A 14977-nucleotide genomic window follows, 5' to 3' on the forward strand; every position below is an offset into this window, starting at 1 on the left:
GAAATGAAAAGCAGCCAGTGCTCCGAGGGGGAAATGCTTCAATTACACAACCAATCAATACCACTTTCTGTTTGTAGTCCAATAAGACATCGTTCATGTCAATGTGACTTCAGAATCAAAAGAAATAGATAATTACAGCCAATCAGAAGCAGGGGAAGCAGTTTAACAGCCACCAATCATCACCAGTGAAGACAAAACACTTGCTCAAGTGAAATGAGCTGTCTCATTCAAATCTCAGTATAGTTTCAGAATCAATAAATATTGATGACAAGGACTAAAAAAAACAAATCAGTCAGTCCAGAAGGAAGAGAGGCAGAGATTAAATCCACTTTAACTGGAATGCTTTCAGCGAACGCTCTCAAATCTCAACATATTTAGGAGTGCAAAAACAACCAATATGGAGAGGGTGACAGTTCTAATTGAACAAAAAAACAAAAAGAAACGGATCAATAAACCCTGTTTATTCTGACAAAGCAGCACTCATACCAAGGCAAATTTAGATCCAAACACATTAATAATCCATAACATTAGGTGATTGTGTGCATTTCATGGCTGTTTGACACTGCAAATGACTTTTACCTGAAACTTTAACTGTAACCAAAAAAGTATATAATTTTATCCTAGCCATCTTAAAAAAAAAAAAAAAAAAAAAAAAAATATATTGAATATACATGTGGAGCTCAATGTACAGCAATACCTGGCGTTATAGTTTTTCTTTCCACTTACATTTTATTGGTTATAATTCGACTCATCTGACACAATTGCTGTTTGAGAATGTTTAGCACACAGAGCTCAGAAACTGACAAACACAGACATCCTCTTCTAAACTCTTGTCCCTCTGCTGCTATTCATTTGCCATTTTATAACATTTGGACTCTCCAGCCAGTCACACACACACACACACACACTCCTTAGGCGGCATTCAACAGAGCAGCGTCTGCCAGGAGATGATCACTGTAGCATTAAGTCTTATTTATGAGACCAGTATCCGCTGAGAAACAATATTTTGTTTGAACAAAAAAGAGCCAATTACCTATATTTTGGGGAACGGCAAGAAATCACGCTCGCAGAAAATAAAAGTCAAGAGACACTACTTCTGAAATGATTAATCACGAATATACTCCCTGCATTATAGTGGGTAATGAGGCCACTAATGCTGTTGTGTGACTAAGCTAATATTCTCCCTCAAAGTGCTCACATATGGGTTGTTGCTGTTTATGTTTCAGGTATAGCAGGCTGACCGATACTCTGCTGGGGTCAATGCGGCTTCCTGGGTGCTCTCTCCCTCGCTCTCCGATGATGATAGAGGCACCAAAGCAATAATTACTCAAAACCCTAATAGACCATCAGAGAACGGCCTCCAGTGCCCCCTCTCCAAAGTAATGAATCACAAAAAAACAATGAAAGGATTATTCATGTGTAAGGCTGACCTGTTGTCCATGTATTGCCATGAATTTATATTCATTAATGTATTGCACATGACGAATAGGAGAGACTTAAAAAGTCTGAATACCACAATGTACTGTATCTCTTTTTACAGTACTAATGCAACATTTTATATCACTGGTACCGCAAGTGATCAGTCAATAAACAGAAAGAGATTAATCACATCATTATTTTACTAAAAACTACTGTGAGGTTTGCTGCAAAGTGCAAGGGCCTGGAGTGCAGAATCCACAGCGTGGCCAAATGTGAACAATTACACTTGCACAAGTGTCTGTATCACTTTGCAGTTACATCACCAATCACTGGCTGTGAGATCATGCTCCACGGGGTTTGGGAGTCTTGAAAAGCAAGCAGTAGCAGTGCTCCACTTTGAAATCTAACTATCCCCGTCTCATCATCCCTCTTGTAAAAACGTTACCCAAAAGCACTGGAAGTCGTCTGCAATGGAACTAGGGATTTTGGCAGCACTTTTCCTCTGCCATTTTCTTCCTGCGTTTCACTCACAAACATCTGGTTGTGCTGGGAAAACATTTGGGGTTTGGTGCACACAGGTGGGCAGGTTGTGCAGCCAGACAGTAGACAAAGTATGCTGGCCAATCATCCTGTGCAGTTTTGACTGTAATGATTGGTCATGTTTATAACAGTAGTGTGAGCGCTACAGACACTGAAAAGTAGCTTTCAAGCTGCTGTGGATTTATTGGGGTAATAGGCAAGTTTTGCACGGCTTAATCCAACACAATATACCTTTTATATTTGTGACCTTTTTTAATCTATTTACAGAGCTGTAGTACTTAGCTTATACCTATCAAAGAGCAAATATTGTCTTTTTTTTCACCCTCTCCAATATAGAGATTTCTTGTCAGTTTATAATAGAACAATGGATATTAGTGCTGTGCAAAAGGTTAATGCGCGGTTTCCATGACGACTGACAGGAAAAAGATGCGCATGACGTCATGTTTACGTGTCGTGACACCGGAGTCCAGGCACCGTTTACCAGTTAGCTCCGTTAGCTGCATTAGCTCCTTTCAGCACCGTTAGCACGCCTACAGTCGATCTGGAGTGGTCCGTTTATTAAACGAAAAGAGCAGCGTACCCGTGTACTGCGTATGTGTGCCTCTGTTTTTAAAGTATAGCGTTACTTCACAGACTCATTTTAACAATCCGGAGTCACGTAAACATAACGTCACATGCGTCTTTTTCTGGTCTGTTGTCATGGAAGCGTGTCGTGCGTTAACATTGAAGCGTTACATTTGACAGCACTAATGGATATCTTTGTGTTTTTAGGGGCTGTTAATGAGAAGCTGCTTTAAGATGTCTCTTGCATTCTGGCAGGTGAAATTACCATCAAATTAGCAACCCATTCAGTGCTCAAAATAAATGATGCATATACAACAGTCAACATTTTGAAATAGAATGGGAATAAACCAAAGCTTCAGCCCCGTGCCACATGGTGTTCCAATTTTGTTTCTATGAGTCTGTCAAAATGATCTGGAGTCCACCGACTGTGCTGCTGCTGCCAGGAAAACATAAAGCCACCATCGCATCAACATCGCCATGTGATAGATGTCCGTATAACTTTTGGGGAATGGCGGAAGAGCTCACGATCAATCAGCGGGGGTTTAGACTTTGCTCCAAACAAATTAAATCAACTCGGTTTCAATTAAATCACTGCCGCCTTGCGCAACCACAAGTCCCACTGAGGCTCTAACATCGACCACCATGCAGACAGTCTGGAGGCAAAGGCTGCGTGGACAAACCAAACTTTTAAACAGTTCTGGTACCGTCAGGACACAGAGTCCAATATTAAACTGCACTGCCTGCAGTCGCCATATAAAGAACATGACACATTACCCGATACCATAAAAGATATATTATTTTCTGTACTCGAGGGAACTGCTGGAGCAATAGTGAAACCTAGGGTTGAGTGTAAGCAGAGAAATCCTTTTCTTGGCTGTGTAGGTGCTTGCTAGGGATGTAACAGTATTTGTCAATTTTGCTACATCACAGGCAAATGCTTTGATATCCTCATATCGGGGGACCTTTGTTGGTTTCAAAGCGATCGATCTTTCAGGCAAAAACTGTAGTTTTCTTGCAGTGAGGGAAGTGAGAACCATAGAAAACATACTCCCATGCAAATATGACTTTTCTTGCAAGCCATGCAAGCTCCACTGCAAAAAATATACCATGACAGTAATCTATTTCTCCAGTTTCAGTGTCTACAGCTGTTGCGTATGTCACAAACACAGCAAATCCTGTTTTTGTTTCGAAGCAAAAGCAACGACAGCCGCGTCGCTTCATCCATGAAGAGTAACTGCATTTTAGTTAAGTACAGGGGGAGTATTTAGCGTATTTAAAAACTATAATTTATGATTTTCTAAGGCAGAAACTGCCACAGCAGAGACATGCACCTGGTGTGAACGACAGAAGCGTGCAATACAGCACTGCCCACACATCCACTGTGATACCGGGCTGCGAATAAAGAGGACGGTGTTATACACAATTGCTTTGTTGGTCGGCGTACAACAGTGTCTCCATTGTGCCAGTGGTGTGCAGTGAAATGATTGAGAATACTATTTGTGAGTCTGAACAGCTTTTTACAGCCTCAGCAGCTTTAATCAAAGTGCTAATGTGATTATTCAACAGCATCCCACCTTTTTTTTTCCGCCTCTGCGAATGTGTCCGACAATTTGACTTTCCAAAAACAGACAATCCGAGCATCAGAGCTACACGGCGAACGGGGGGGTCAGGTGAGTGGAGGTGAGAAAGTAGTCACAGTTTGAATTTCTTTCTCAAACTCTCTTGTGCTAGCCCATGAATGAGAATTATGGGAAGATACGGCCCTGAATGATTTATTGTGGTGAAGACAACCACGAATGCAAAAGAGTCTTAGATAACGACTGGGGAGGCAGTGGGATGCAGCCAGTCGGGGGAATATAATGGCAGAGTTTTCACCAGATCACTGATTGTGGCCGTTTTATCTCGAAATGCGGTTGAACATTACAGTGTCATGCCTAATTTTTCAAACACACTGAACATCACTTGTTTAATTGATTAACAATAATTATAAGAAGTCTGGAGATTTTACGCCTGCTTTTTTTCTATGTAGCCTATGATATATTTGTTGTTTTTTTCTTTCTTTCTTTCTTCCTTCCTCCCTCCCTATCCCCGTCTCCACTCAGTTTTGTGATATCGCTTTGCTGCAGCCCTTTTCAGTGTTGCTTAGTCTTCCAGATGACAAAGCCTCCAGACTAGATTACATGCAGACCCCGGTGCAGGTAGCTCTCAGGCTGTGTGAAGCTGCAATTGCTGCTTGAATCAGAGTGACAGGTAGCCCGGAGCTGCTCTCACAGATCTTTGCTCTTCTTTTCCCCTTTCCACTCCTCACCTGAACACAAGCGCAGCCATATGCTGTTCTACTGCTTTCTACGAAAGGGTTATTTCATTCAAATTCTGTCTATCTTTCCTTCCTTTACTCTATTCTTTCCCTTTTATTTCAGCTTCCCTGCTGCTGCAGGCCAGGCAGGTTGGCCTGTGCTGCAGATATGAAAAGGATCGAGCTCCTCAGCAGATGGCTGTAAGGACTTTTGTTCGATGATTTCCCCCTTCAGCATGAAGCCCCGTTCAGCCAAGAGAGCCACAGTTACTGTCCAGCAGATTCAAGTGGTGACCAGTGTTATTGGAGGCAGGTCAAAGCAACTGTTTAGGGAGGTACTTCATGTTTGTGTGTGTGTGTGTATTATAGTTCCTGGCAGCTGTGCTCAAGTGTTCAGTCTGTTGAATCACCACAGGGACTTGAACTCCATGTCAACTAGCAAACAGATGTCCGAGATTCGGGAGAGAACAAGTGACAACACAAATGTTTCAGAGGACGAGTGTTCCCAAGCGCATACGCACACATGTAACCGTTCACACATGCTGCGGATAACCAGCTCTTGATTTTTAATTAGTCGCACCGATCCAACCTGTTCCGAGAACCAACCTGCATTAAACTACTCGCATAATAAGCCTTAATATATGACTAACCCAATCTGCTACCACCACTGCAGGCCACCTTATGCTGCATTCACACGTACTGTGAAAACTGAAAAGCGTCAAGCATTGTCGAACTCCACTGTGGATTCATTGCTTCACTTTGCTTTCGTTGCATGCGTCAGAAGTTGAGAAGTCAAATCAAATCACCTTGTGCAAATATTCCATAATAGGCACCATAGCCAATCAAATCACATTTATGAGTTTTGTTTAAACGCCACACAACGCAAATGCAGTTTTTGGACAAGGTTGCTCTACCCGTTTCTCCCCCATTTCTGATGTTTTCGTTGGATAAATTGCATCCAACAATAGCCGACATGGCCAAATCACATCGCCGTCACTGAAATGAGATACACAACTCTTGCTACTTAGTTAGTCATGACAGACTCTGCTCTGCCAGCTCGCAGTAGCTACCAAGCATCAGACCCACCCACGTTCAATCATTAAAGCAACACACGTTCGAGTGCGGCGAACCATAACTGTGACATTTCTAATTCTGAAATTATATTATACCCAGTTAGGCCTGTCTTCCTCCTCTCCCCAGTGTCTTTTTACGAGTGTATATTATTAAAGTAATGTTCCTCACAGTACACAAGCTTGCAAGCAAGACCGTTTTTTAAGTTACATGACCTTGAATTATGTAACTGTTGCAGCAGAGTGTGGCGCGGTCACGGCAGGTTAATTTCCTCACATTACCTGTTCCACCCCCAGGTTACATTAAACATCACCTTCATAAAGTATATCAGACCAAAGTTGCAAATTGATGATAAAGGCGCTGATGAGCTATGACAAGACATAATTTTAAACTGTAGTTTGTGTGCAAAAAAAGAAGAGGATTGATCGATGTACGAGCGTGAGTGAAGGTTGCGTTTTATTATGGTAATGCAGGCTATTGACAGCTGGCGCATCAGAGGACCTGCCATCTTCAGTGCAGTGGAGTGGACTAATAATCACAGACTAGTGTTGCATATAGTTCAGGCTTTAAGCTTCTTTATCCATGCTGTGCACAACCTGCAGAAGTTACATGGAATAGTAGAAGATAATTCAAAATCTTTCTATAAAGCAAGTTGTGTCCGTCTGTGACGGGCATATCTCGCTGACCGTTAGACAGCTCTTCTTCAGCTCCCACTATAGGAATACATACTTCCTACGGGCACAGCACTAGTGAGACAAAAATTAAATGTCCCGACTCGGGATAGGAATCGAACTTCAATATTTTTTCTCTGTATCACATAATATTGAAATTGTATTCTATATCAAAATTCACTTACAACTAGAGAACAAGGTCATTCCTCAAAGGACAAGTGAGAGGCTGCCGATTGTTTAATGAATAAAGATATGTAGAAAAAAATCTAAAGTGACACAAATAATGTACTGTCAGCAAACACTTGATAGTCCACGGAATAAATGTGAGCATGCCAACGACAAACAAAATCATTTTATGGTAATATGTAATGAATTTTTTTTTATTAAAACTGATTTAATAAAATTTGCATCCACAAAAGAATCATTCAGTAATCTTGTCCAGATATTGATATCATGTAGACAATTTTAAATCAATATCCAGGTCTTAATCCTGACTGATGTAAATGTAATTCTGGCACGGTTTTCACTGGGATGTCAGGGGAATTCTGTCACTCTCTTATTTCCATACCATCTGGCGCTCTCTCTGTCTGGCTCCTTGTCAAACAATTAAAACAGACTTTGTGATGTCCAAGCGTCTACTCGTATTTTTTAAAACAGGTGAGCAACTCGGGCCCCAAACACTATTCCCTCTCGCTTTATCACTTCAATAAAGACAAATAAAGAAGTTGATTGAGTCCTGTCTCCTACGTGACAGGTGAAGCCCAAGACAAAACATGCTGGCAAATACTGTACATTCACTGGAATCACAGAATTTGCAGGTTGTACGATGCTTGACATTGAGTTGTCACTCAATTCATTTCTTTCACTTTGTTGGAGAACAGTGCAAGGGATTAAAATAAAATTGAAAAGAGCAGAGGCAGTTGCAGAGTGACAGAGAATTCTAGAGCTACTTCCAACGCCTCTGCCTCTGTAATCTTTAAAGTAACTATACACATGCACAGCTATGGAAAAAAAAAAAGCGAGAGGAAATGAGATCATTAATAGGGATGGCAAGGCAATAGATTTGTGCTTTTATTACACGGAGAAACAACATAAACAAGAACTGGGCAAAGTAGATAAGCCACAAAGCCACTCTTGGCCAGTTGGGCCAATAATCTGTGTGGCCTACAGAGACACCACTGTAAACTGTGTGAAGAAGGAAGCAGCTGTAAAAAAAAATACCATTAACTATGCACTTAGAATTATGAAAGCACATACATGCGGTAGAGGATGCAGGCAATCATTATGGAGCCATACTTATGTCATGGGAACACGTACACAAAAAAAAAACCTGTCACACTTGAACGGGAATCTATGACTTATTAGTGGATTTAAAATGAGTCCCTATAAATTATGTCTGACCACCAGGCTTTGTCACATCTTTTTAGCTGAGAGCGTTTCATCATTCTAAAAAAAGGGATGGCAATCAGAGGGAGCTGTGAGTCTGTGATTGCGTGTTTTGGGCATTAAACCTCGAGGATGCAGAGTTAATGGGATTGCTCCTCTTTTGCCTCGAGCTTTGGACCACTTGGGTGCTGGAGGGGCTGGAGCTGATGTTGAGAACTGACTTAGCAGAAACAAGGAATAAACCAAGCCAATTTTTACTTTGTTGCTTCTCCAGTACGGCCAAGACATCCAATTCCACGCGGCCATCTAGGCTGGGGCAGCTGATGGAAATGGGCTCCATATCCTAAAACTGGGCCAGCTTATTCCCTTATCTTTCCCTATGATAAGGAATAGTGTCAGAAATCTGCCACAAGCCCCACTGCCAAAGACCCCGATTAATCTCACAAGGAACAACAGGAACAAGCTATGGAGTATTACAGATGCTCAACCAGAACTAATCTCAGTCTCATATTTGCCAGAAGAACAGGAGGATTTATGATAACTGACCCCTGGAAAACACCTTCTGCCAATTCACCCGAGCTGTGGTAACATTCACTGTCCTCAAGAATGGACTTGAATCTCAATTATTTTCCACTGTGACTCACCGGGAGCTTTGTAGAAGCCAATGTCTTCCTCAGTCAGAGGCAGCAGGTAGACTTCGCCTTCCTTCCACAGCAGGGGGTATTCCTGTCCACCAAAGAACTCTCCGACCCAGCCGTCCTGATCTGGAGGTGAAAGGAGCGTTTCATCACTGAAGGGATAGTGTTTTAAACGCTCTCAATAGGAGATGTGTGTCCGTAATTAAAAAAAAAATAAATAAAAAAATGTCATAGCGCTGTACAATTTAGAGGGTATACACATTACTGGGCTGCTGAGCTTGAGAAAATACCTTCATTAAAGTCAGAGGTGATGTTGACGCCGGCATAGTGACCAGACGAGGTGCAGGCCAGCGAATGGCCAAAGCAGAAACAAGGTTGGCAGCCCTCTGGGTTTCCATGTTGGAGATTGAAAAAGCCTGGTTTGCATCTGTAGGTACAGAGAAATACACAGCTTCATGCATTAAGAATGATCAAAAAATGCTTTACACACTTTCTCAAAGCAGCTATTCATCACACCTTTGCTGGAGTCTTATCCTCACTATTATCTTAAAGTTGTTCTTACTGCTGCAGGCGAGGACGCTAGTCCCACCCCCAGAGATTGCGGTACTGAGCAAGAAAGGACCAATCTTGGATGCAAAGACCCTGACCTGTGACCTACAGACACAAGCTGCCATACGGGTGGATAAGGAACATGGCTAAAAATCAGGCACTTACACTGGTCACATTACACAGGAGAGGGGTGTGCTCAACGAGCCATGAAATCAGCAAAAAAAAAAAAAAGAGTCCACAAACAGCCAGCACAGAATTATTCAATAGTTGCAGACCTGAAGCTGCATGCATTGTTAATGTCCCAATGAGTTTATCCTGCATCCCAGATGAACAACACATAGGCAGAAGCAGAGACTTGGTTACTGACGTATACATATCAAATTCGAAGGAGTCAAAATGACACTCTATAAACACACTGTACAATATATTGTATATACTATACTTTTTCTGTTTTGAACACATGGGAAGTATATTCGAGAAACAGATTACATTTAAACATGTATGTAGTTTTCCAGTTTGCTGGAGGAATCCAACATGGAAGTAAGCATATGTTGAATAGCCACCAGGAGGCAACTCCACGGTTTGCTAAAAAGGGGTCCATCTGGGAAAATGAGCCCATTTGTCCCTGAATTTACAACGTCAATAAATTTTCCTGAGGAGTTAATGGTCTCAATCACTCGGTTCCGGTCTTTGTCAATAAAATATGGTGTCAATTTTGTGAATTTATGTTCTCATCTGGAGGAAAATAGACAATAATATGGCATATTTGAGTGGACACCGATGTGAATGACAGCTGGCATCTTTCAGCCGAAAGCGTGGTCGCAGGTCTCTCACATTCCATTAAAAAACCTCAACATGGCTCTGGCTAAATTCTGACAGTCGAGGCTTCAATATTGGAGTTCAGGTTCTTTTGTGGGACTTCATGATTGGTTGACCCTTTTTTTTTTACAACCAGAAATTTCTAGTCTTAAACTCTAAATTAAAACCCTCAGATATAATCCAAAACACTATAATAATGACATAAATCAATGCATATTAATGGCTTCCCCGATAACCACGGATCATGTTTGATGTAAGCAGCGAGTTTCAAACACACCTGTCACATCCTTGTCCCTCCACGTTTGCCTTGCAGTGACAACGTCCGTCCAGAGTCGAGCAATCGCCCACAGTCCCACTGGGATTACACTCACATGGCCTACAGACAAAATGTGATGGGGGGGGGGGGAAATGAGAGATTTCAATAGACTATAATTCGGAGTTGTGTGTGACAAGAACAATTTCCATGAAGATATTCTCTTTTTATTTCCAACCACCTACAGTTTACAGATGATCAAAAGTAACCCAAGGACACGTCAACAATCTTATATACTTGTCCTGATGCGTACCCTTCCATGCCAGCATATTTCCATCATGACTACACTCAAGTGGTTTGTAGTGCACTTGATGCCTGCCGTCACACAATCCATCATGCAAAATTTAAAGGCTGTACAAACAACCTTGATAAAAAAAAAAAAGCAAGTGAGTAGTGTATAGGTCAGCGGTGTCTTGCATGATGTCAAAATGTGTTTGATCACCTGCACTGATTGATTACTTTTGTTTGGAAGTGTAACACAGAATCTATATTTAATGAGGTGATATTACAAATAATTCAATTATCCCAAGGCACGCTGTCTCTGCTCGTTTCTGCTCCAGTGGTCTGAGTAATTCACACCTCAACTCAACAGCCCGATTCTGCCGCATGAATGAGAGAAAGATACGCGTCGGTGTGTGTGTTGGCATGCATGCATAAATGCATGTACTTTTATTTCAGATATTTATTGCCAAAACGTGTGAAATAAGAACACCGAAATGAGATTTGAGGGCTAAAAGAAGGACGGTATTCAGCACTGATTGTCACTTAAGTTCTTGAGCCTCATCTTAAACCTATAACGCTGAACGTATCATATGTGATACATGAGTTTTTGAGCCCTTCACATAAGTGTGCGTGTGACAGTTTTTCCCTAGAAAAACCCTTTGTATACAATTATGGGAAATCCAACAGAGATGCAAGCGCTGCGTAGGCCACTTTTTCCATGTGTAGTGTGAGAAATGCTGAGTGCATCTTTGTCTGAACAACTGTTTTCAAGCCTACCATCACTCAAAATAAAAATGTTGTGAACCGCAAAATGAGTAAAAATAACTGAAATGTTGTTTTCCAGACTTCCACCCTGCCAGTTCCATTGCTGCATTGTTTTTTTGGGATTTATTTGTGTATTTTTATGTTCAAGAAAAAAATCTTTGAGTATTGCGAGCCACTGTATCAAATATGATACAAATTAAAACTCCTATATGGAAATTCATATTTGATTTTTTGTTTGTTTGTTCAGAAGGACCAATAAAGGGTCTAGTTTCAAAGAATTGAAATGTTCTGTCAATTATTTAATGGTTTGGGCTTTACAGGGTTAAACCATTATTCTTGACGTTGAACCCCAAACACAACACTGACTTTACGTCACCTCCTAAGCTGATATCGTAAACATACTTGGATTCCTTCACATTCATCAGATATATAGAGCAACTGACTGCAATGTATATGGAGTCAAACTTGGTCTCCACTAACTCCTGTCAAACACATCTGTCATTGAATCTTAAACTACAATTAAACAGAAACTTAAATTAAATCAAGCAATTACTAAATACAAAATAAAGTCATTAAAAGACTTGCACTGCACATATAACAACTCATTCATATGTAATGGCCTAGCTCTGTGAATGCCAAGTCCTTTTGGGTTTTCTAAAATTTTTCTTGTGTATTTTCTTTCGTTTGCATAGATCTTGTTGGCGTATACTGACAGAATTTGGGATGATCGTAACATTGTAATGGAAAATAAGGGTGGACCAGATGCACTGGCATGACACAGGTAAAAAAACAGCAAGAATTATTATTCACTGCAGCTTCTAAATGTTTATGTATGAATTGTGAATTCAATATCTGTCTTAATTTAAACAGGATTATCCAAAAGCTGCAAAACATAATTATTCATAATTGTGTATAGAACAAACATTAACTTTTGTAACAGGTCAGCTTTTTCTTTTTTACTTATTTTGACATTCAAAGATAGGGTCTACTTCACTTGAATGTGATGTTTCAGAGCTATTAAGTGACACAGGTTTCTGCTGCGGCAGGAGCATGAACCTAGGGGACTTTCAAATCAAAACATAAGCATAGGGGAGCTAAACAGTTGCACTGAAAAGAGGAAAGCTGCAGAGCTTGATAACAGCCTACAGGTTTATTACTTTGAGTGACTGCTATGGTCATCATTACATTCGTAATGAGAGCTGCTTTGAAGACACAAGAATGAATATCAAAGCATTTAATCGAACTTGTTTTTTAAAGTTAAAACTGCCTCTGTTTAACAGTCAGTCCACTACCTGTTGTCACGGCATCCAAAGTTATAGGTGATGCTGGAAATAATATTAACACCAAACAGTCATTGATATGCAATTCAGCACCATCACAACTTAGCATTCCCTCAGCAGGTAGAAGGGGGTCAGGGAGAGCTGCGATGGTATATGAATACAAATAGCTCATCATACTTCTCACGCACTCGCACCACACACACACACACACACTGATATGCATTTAAATGTAGGCTCATATGCACACACACACAAACAGCAAGGGAGCTCTCAGGTCAGAGAAATTCAAAATTTGGTTTCCATCATCAAAATCTACGCAGCACGTCAGTGCATTGGCATCTGCACGCCATAACAAAGTACTCTCATATCTTAGGAACAAAGTTTGAAATGATGGGAATCATAGTCAAGTGCAAATGTGGACAAGTAATTTTTTCCAACAGATGCAGTATTTTGTTTTTATTGAAGCTGCAAAGACACTTCATTTAGAGACAATCATTTGTGACACCGACATCACTGTCTTTGCACCCTTTTTTGTCACGTATATTTATGTACAGTTTCCTTTTTTTGTGCCAGATTTGATTACTTACTGCATTGGCTGCCTATGAACTCACTCACCATTGTACATAAGTGACTCTGAAAACCTGCAAATGCTTCTTTTTTTTTTCACAAGCGCATTTATTTCCCAGTTTTCACCCACGCTGGTTTAAGTAAACAATGCAGTGTCAATAATGAACTGAAGAACGAGCATTTGCATGCGTTATGCAAGTGAAACTATTCATGAGGAATTGATTATTTCTCATGAATATTAATGACTAAAAGAAGAGTGTTGTTTTGGTCATGAAAAAAAAAACATATATACTGTATTAACATGGGGGGGAAAGTGCCATTTTGAGGTTTCTACTAAAGCCGTTACCCCCTAAGTTTCTGAAGGCAGTGAGGCTGGATCCAGTCACCATGGCAACAGATGGAGGAGGCCTCATGGTCGGTTCTTCAAATGCCAGATCTTCCTCTCCTGTTGGTGAGGATGGCAGGGTGACCAGTCCAATCACTGACCATGTGCAGCAGAGCAAGATTTACAGCACAAGTATATCGGCTGTCATTGTATGTAATATATAAGTATTCATTTCATCTGGAGCCAGGTTTTAGATGACTCTTTTTATTTGTTTTCATATACACGAGTACAAGAAGAAATAACATGAAGAAATAAATGCATGAGTAAGGATGTGGGAGATAATTATATGAAGACCACACATAGAAAAAGATACAATGGGTGAAAACACCAACTTATCTTTTAAAATGGTAGAAAAATATATATATACAGAGTATAGGGAGATAATAATGTATTAAAGCAGGAGTAAATTCTGTGTTTGAAATACGATTCATTGTTTATGAAGTGGCAATTTCATAGCACAGCATCTATAATTGTGCTCCTTTCATGCACATACTATGACGCCATAGGATTAATTAAATACAGACAATCATAATATTTGATTGAATACTGACTTCTGTATGTTTTATATAATGGAGGACAATGCAAATGTGAATTCATGCCGACTGTCTAAAACTGTGAGGAACATCTAAACCCTCATAACCCACTCAAAATACAAATGAAAAGAGAGATGTATTGGATTGAAGAGCTTTGGAAAAAGGTGCGAACAAACCATTTCAGGGGCAGCAACTTAGAAAGCTCTTGTTCATATGATACTGCAGTATGTTCAATTTACATTATAATGTTGAGAAACATTTATTGTGTACAATAAATCTAAATTATAATAATCAAAATAACAAGATTTTTCGGAGACAAAACCAACCCGTTTGTCATTCCTTAAAAAGACTTTAATGAAACTCTAGTTATTAGCATGAACTTTAATTTGGTTCCTGTCATTTCCTGCCAATAACGGAATGGAATTGGACTTTTGAGATTTAATCATATATTGTTTGTTTGAAAACATTGTGATTAATTGGAAAGATAGTGACTGTGACGAGAGTGAAAATAATCTATTGTTAGATACTGCAGAACAATTATTGGTATAGAATAATATGGGTTCCTTTCGCGTGGTGCTGGATCATATTTATTTTAACTAATAAACATTGATAGAGACATTTTGTTTTGCATGGGGTATAAAATCATAGAGCCAATTTTATGTATTATAAGCATTGTCCAGAGCAAATTAACCTACTGTAGTTTATGGAATCCACATTGACCATTGTACAGAACGTTGAATTTAACGCATGCAAATGCAACGTTTACTCTTCATTTAGCTCCGTTTTGTTTTCTACAAACTCCTGAGGCAAATCGCTTTGCTCTTTATTCACTTAATGTTCCACGATGTTCGCCAGCTTGCGGCGAACTTCATCATTGTGTCGCGATGCCTGCAGGGCGTAATGAGAGCTGCAAGACTGAACCGAAACAATAACGCTGCGGTGATAAAAACACAAACTGA

At 40.2% G+C, this 14977-nt stretch overlaps 1 protein-coding gene across 1 annotated transcript in view; it reads right to left on the reverse strand.

Moving 5' to 3' along the window:
• Nucleotides 1-14977, reverse strand: part of lamc3 (laminin, gamma 3) — a gene marked incomplete at its 5' end in the record, with an annotated part of 105915 nt that overhangs the window by 52104 nt on the left and 38834 nt on the right. The window contains 3 exons of the mRNA XM_083890336.1: nucleotides 8592-8711; nucleotides 8876-9012; nucleotides 10231-10329. Coding sequence (XP_083746462.1) covers nucleotides 8592-8711; nucleotides 8876-9012; nucleotides 10231-10329 — 356 coding nt within the window. The remainder of the gene's footprint in view (nucleotides 1-8591; nucleotides 8712-8875; nucleotides 9013-10230; nucleotides 10330-14977) is intronic.

This window comes from Microchirus variegatus, assembly GCF_963457635.1.
Source record: "Microchirus variegatus genome assembly, chromosome: 1".
NCBI classification, from domain to species: Eukaryota; Metazoa; Chordata; class Actinopteri; order Pleuronectiformes; family Soleidae; genus Microchirus; species Microchirus variegatus.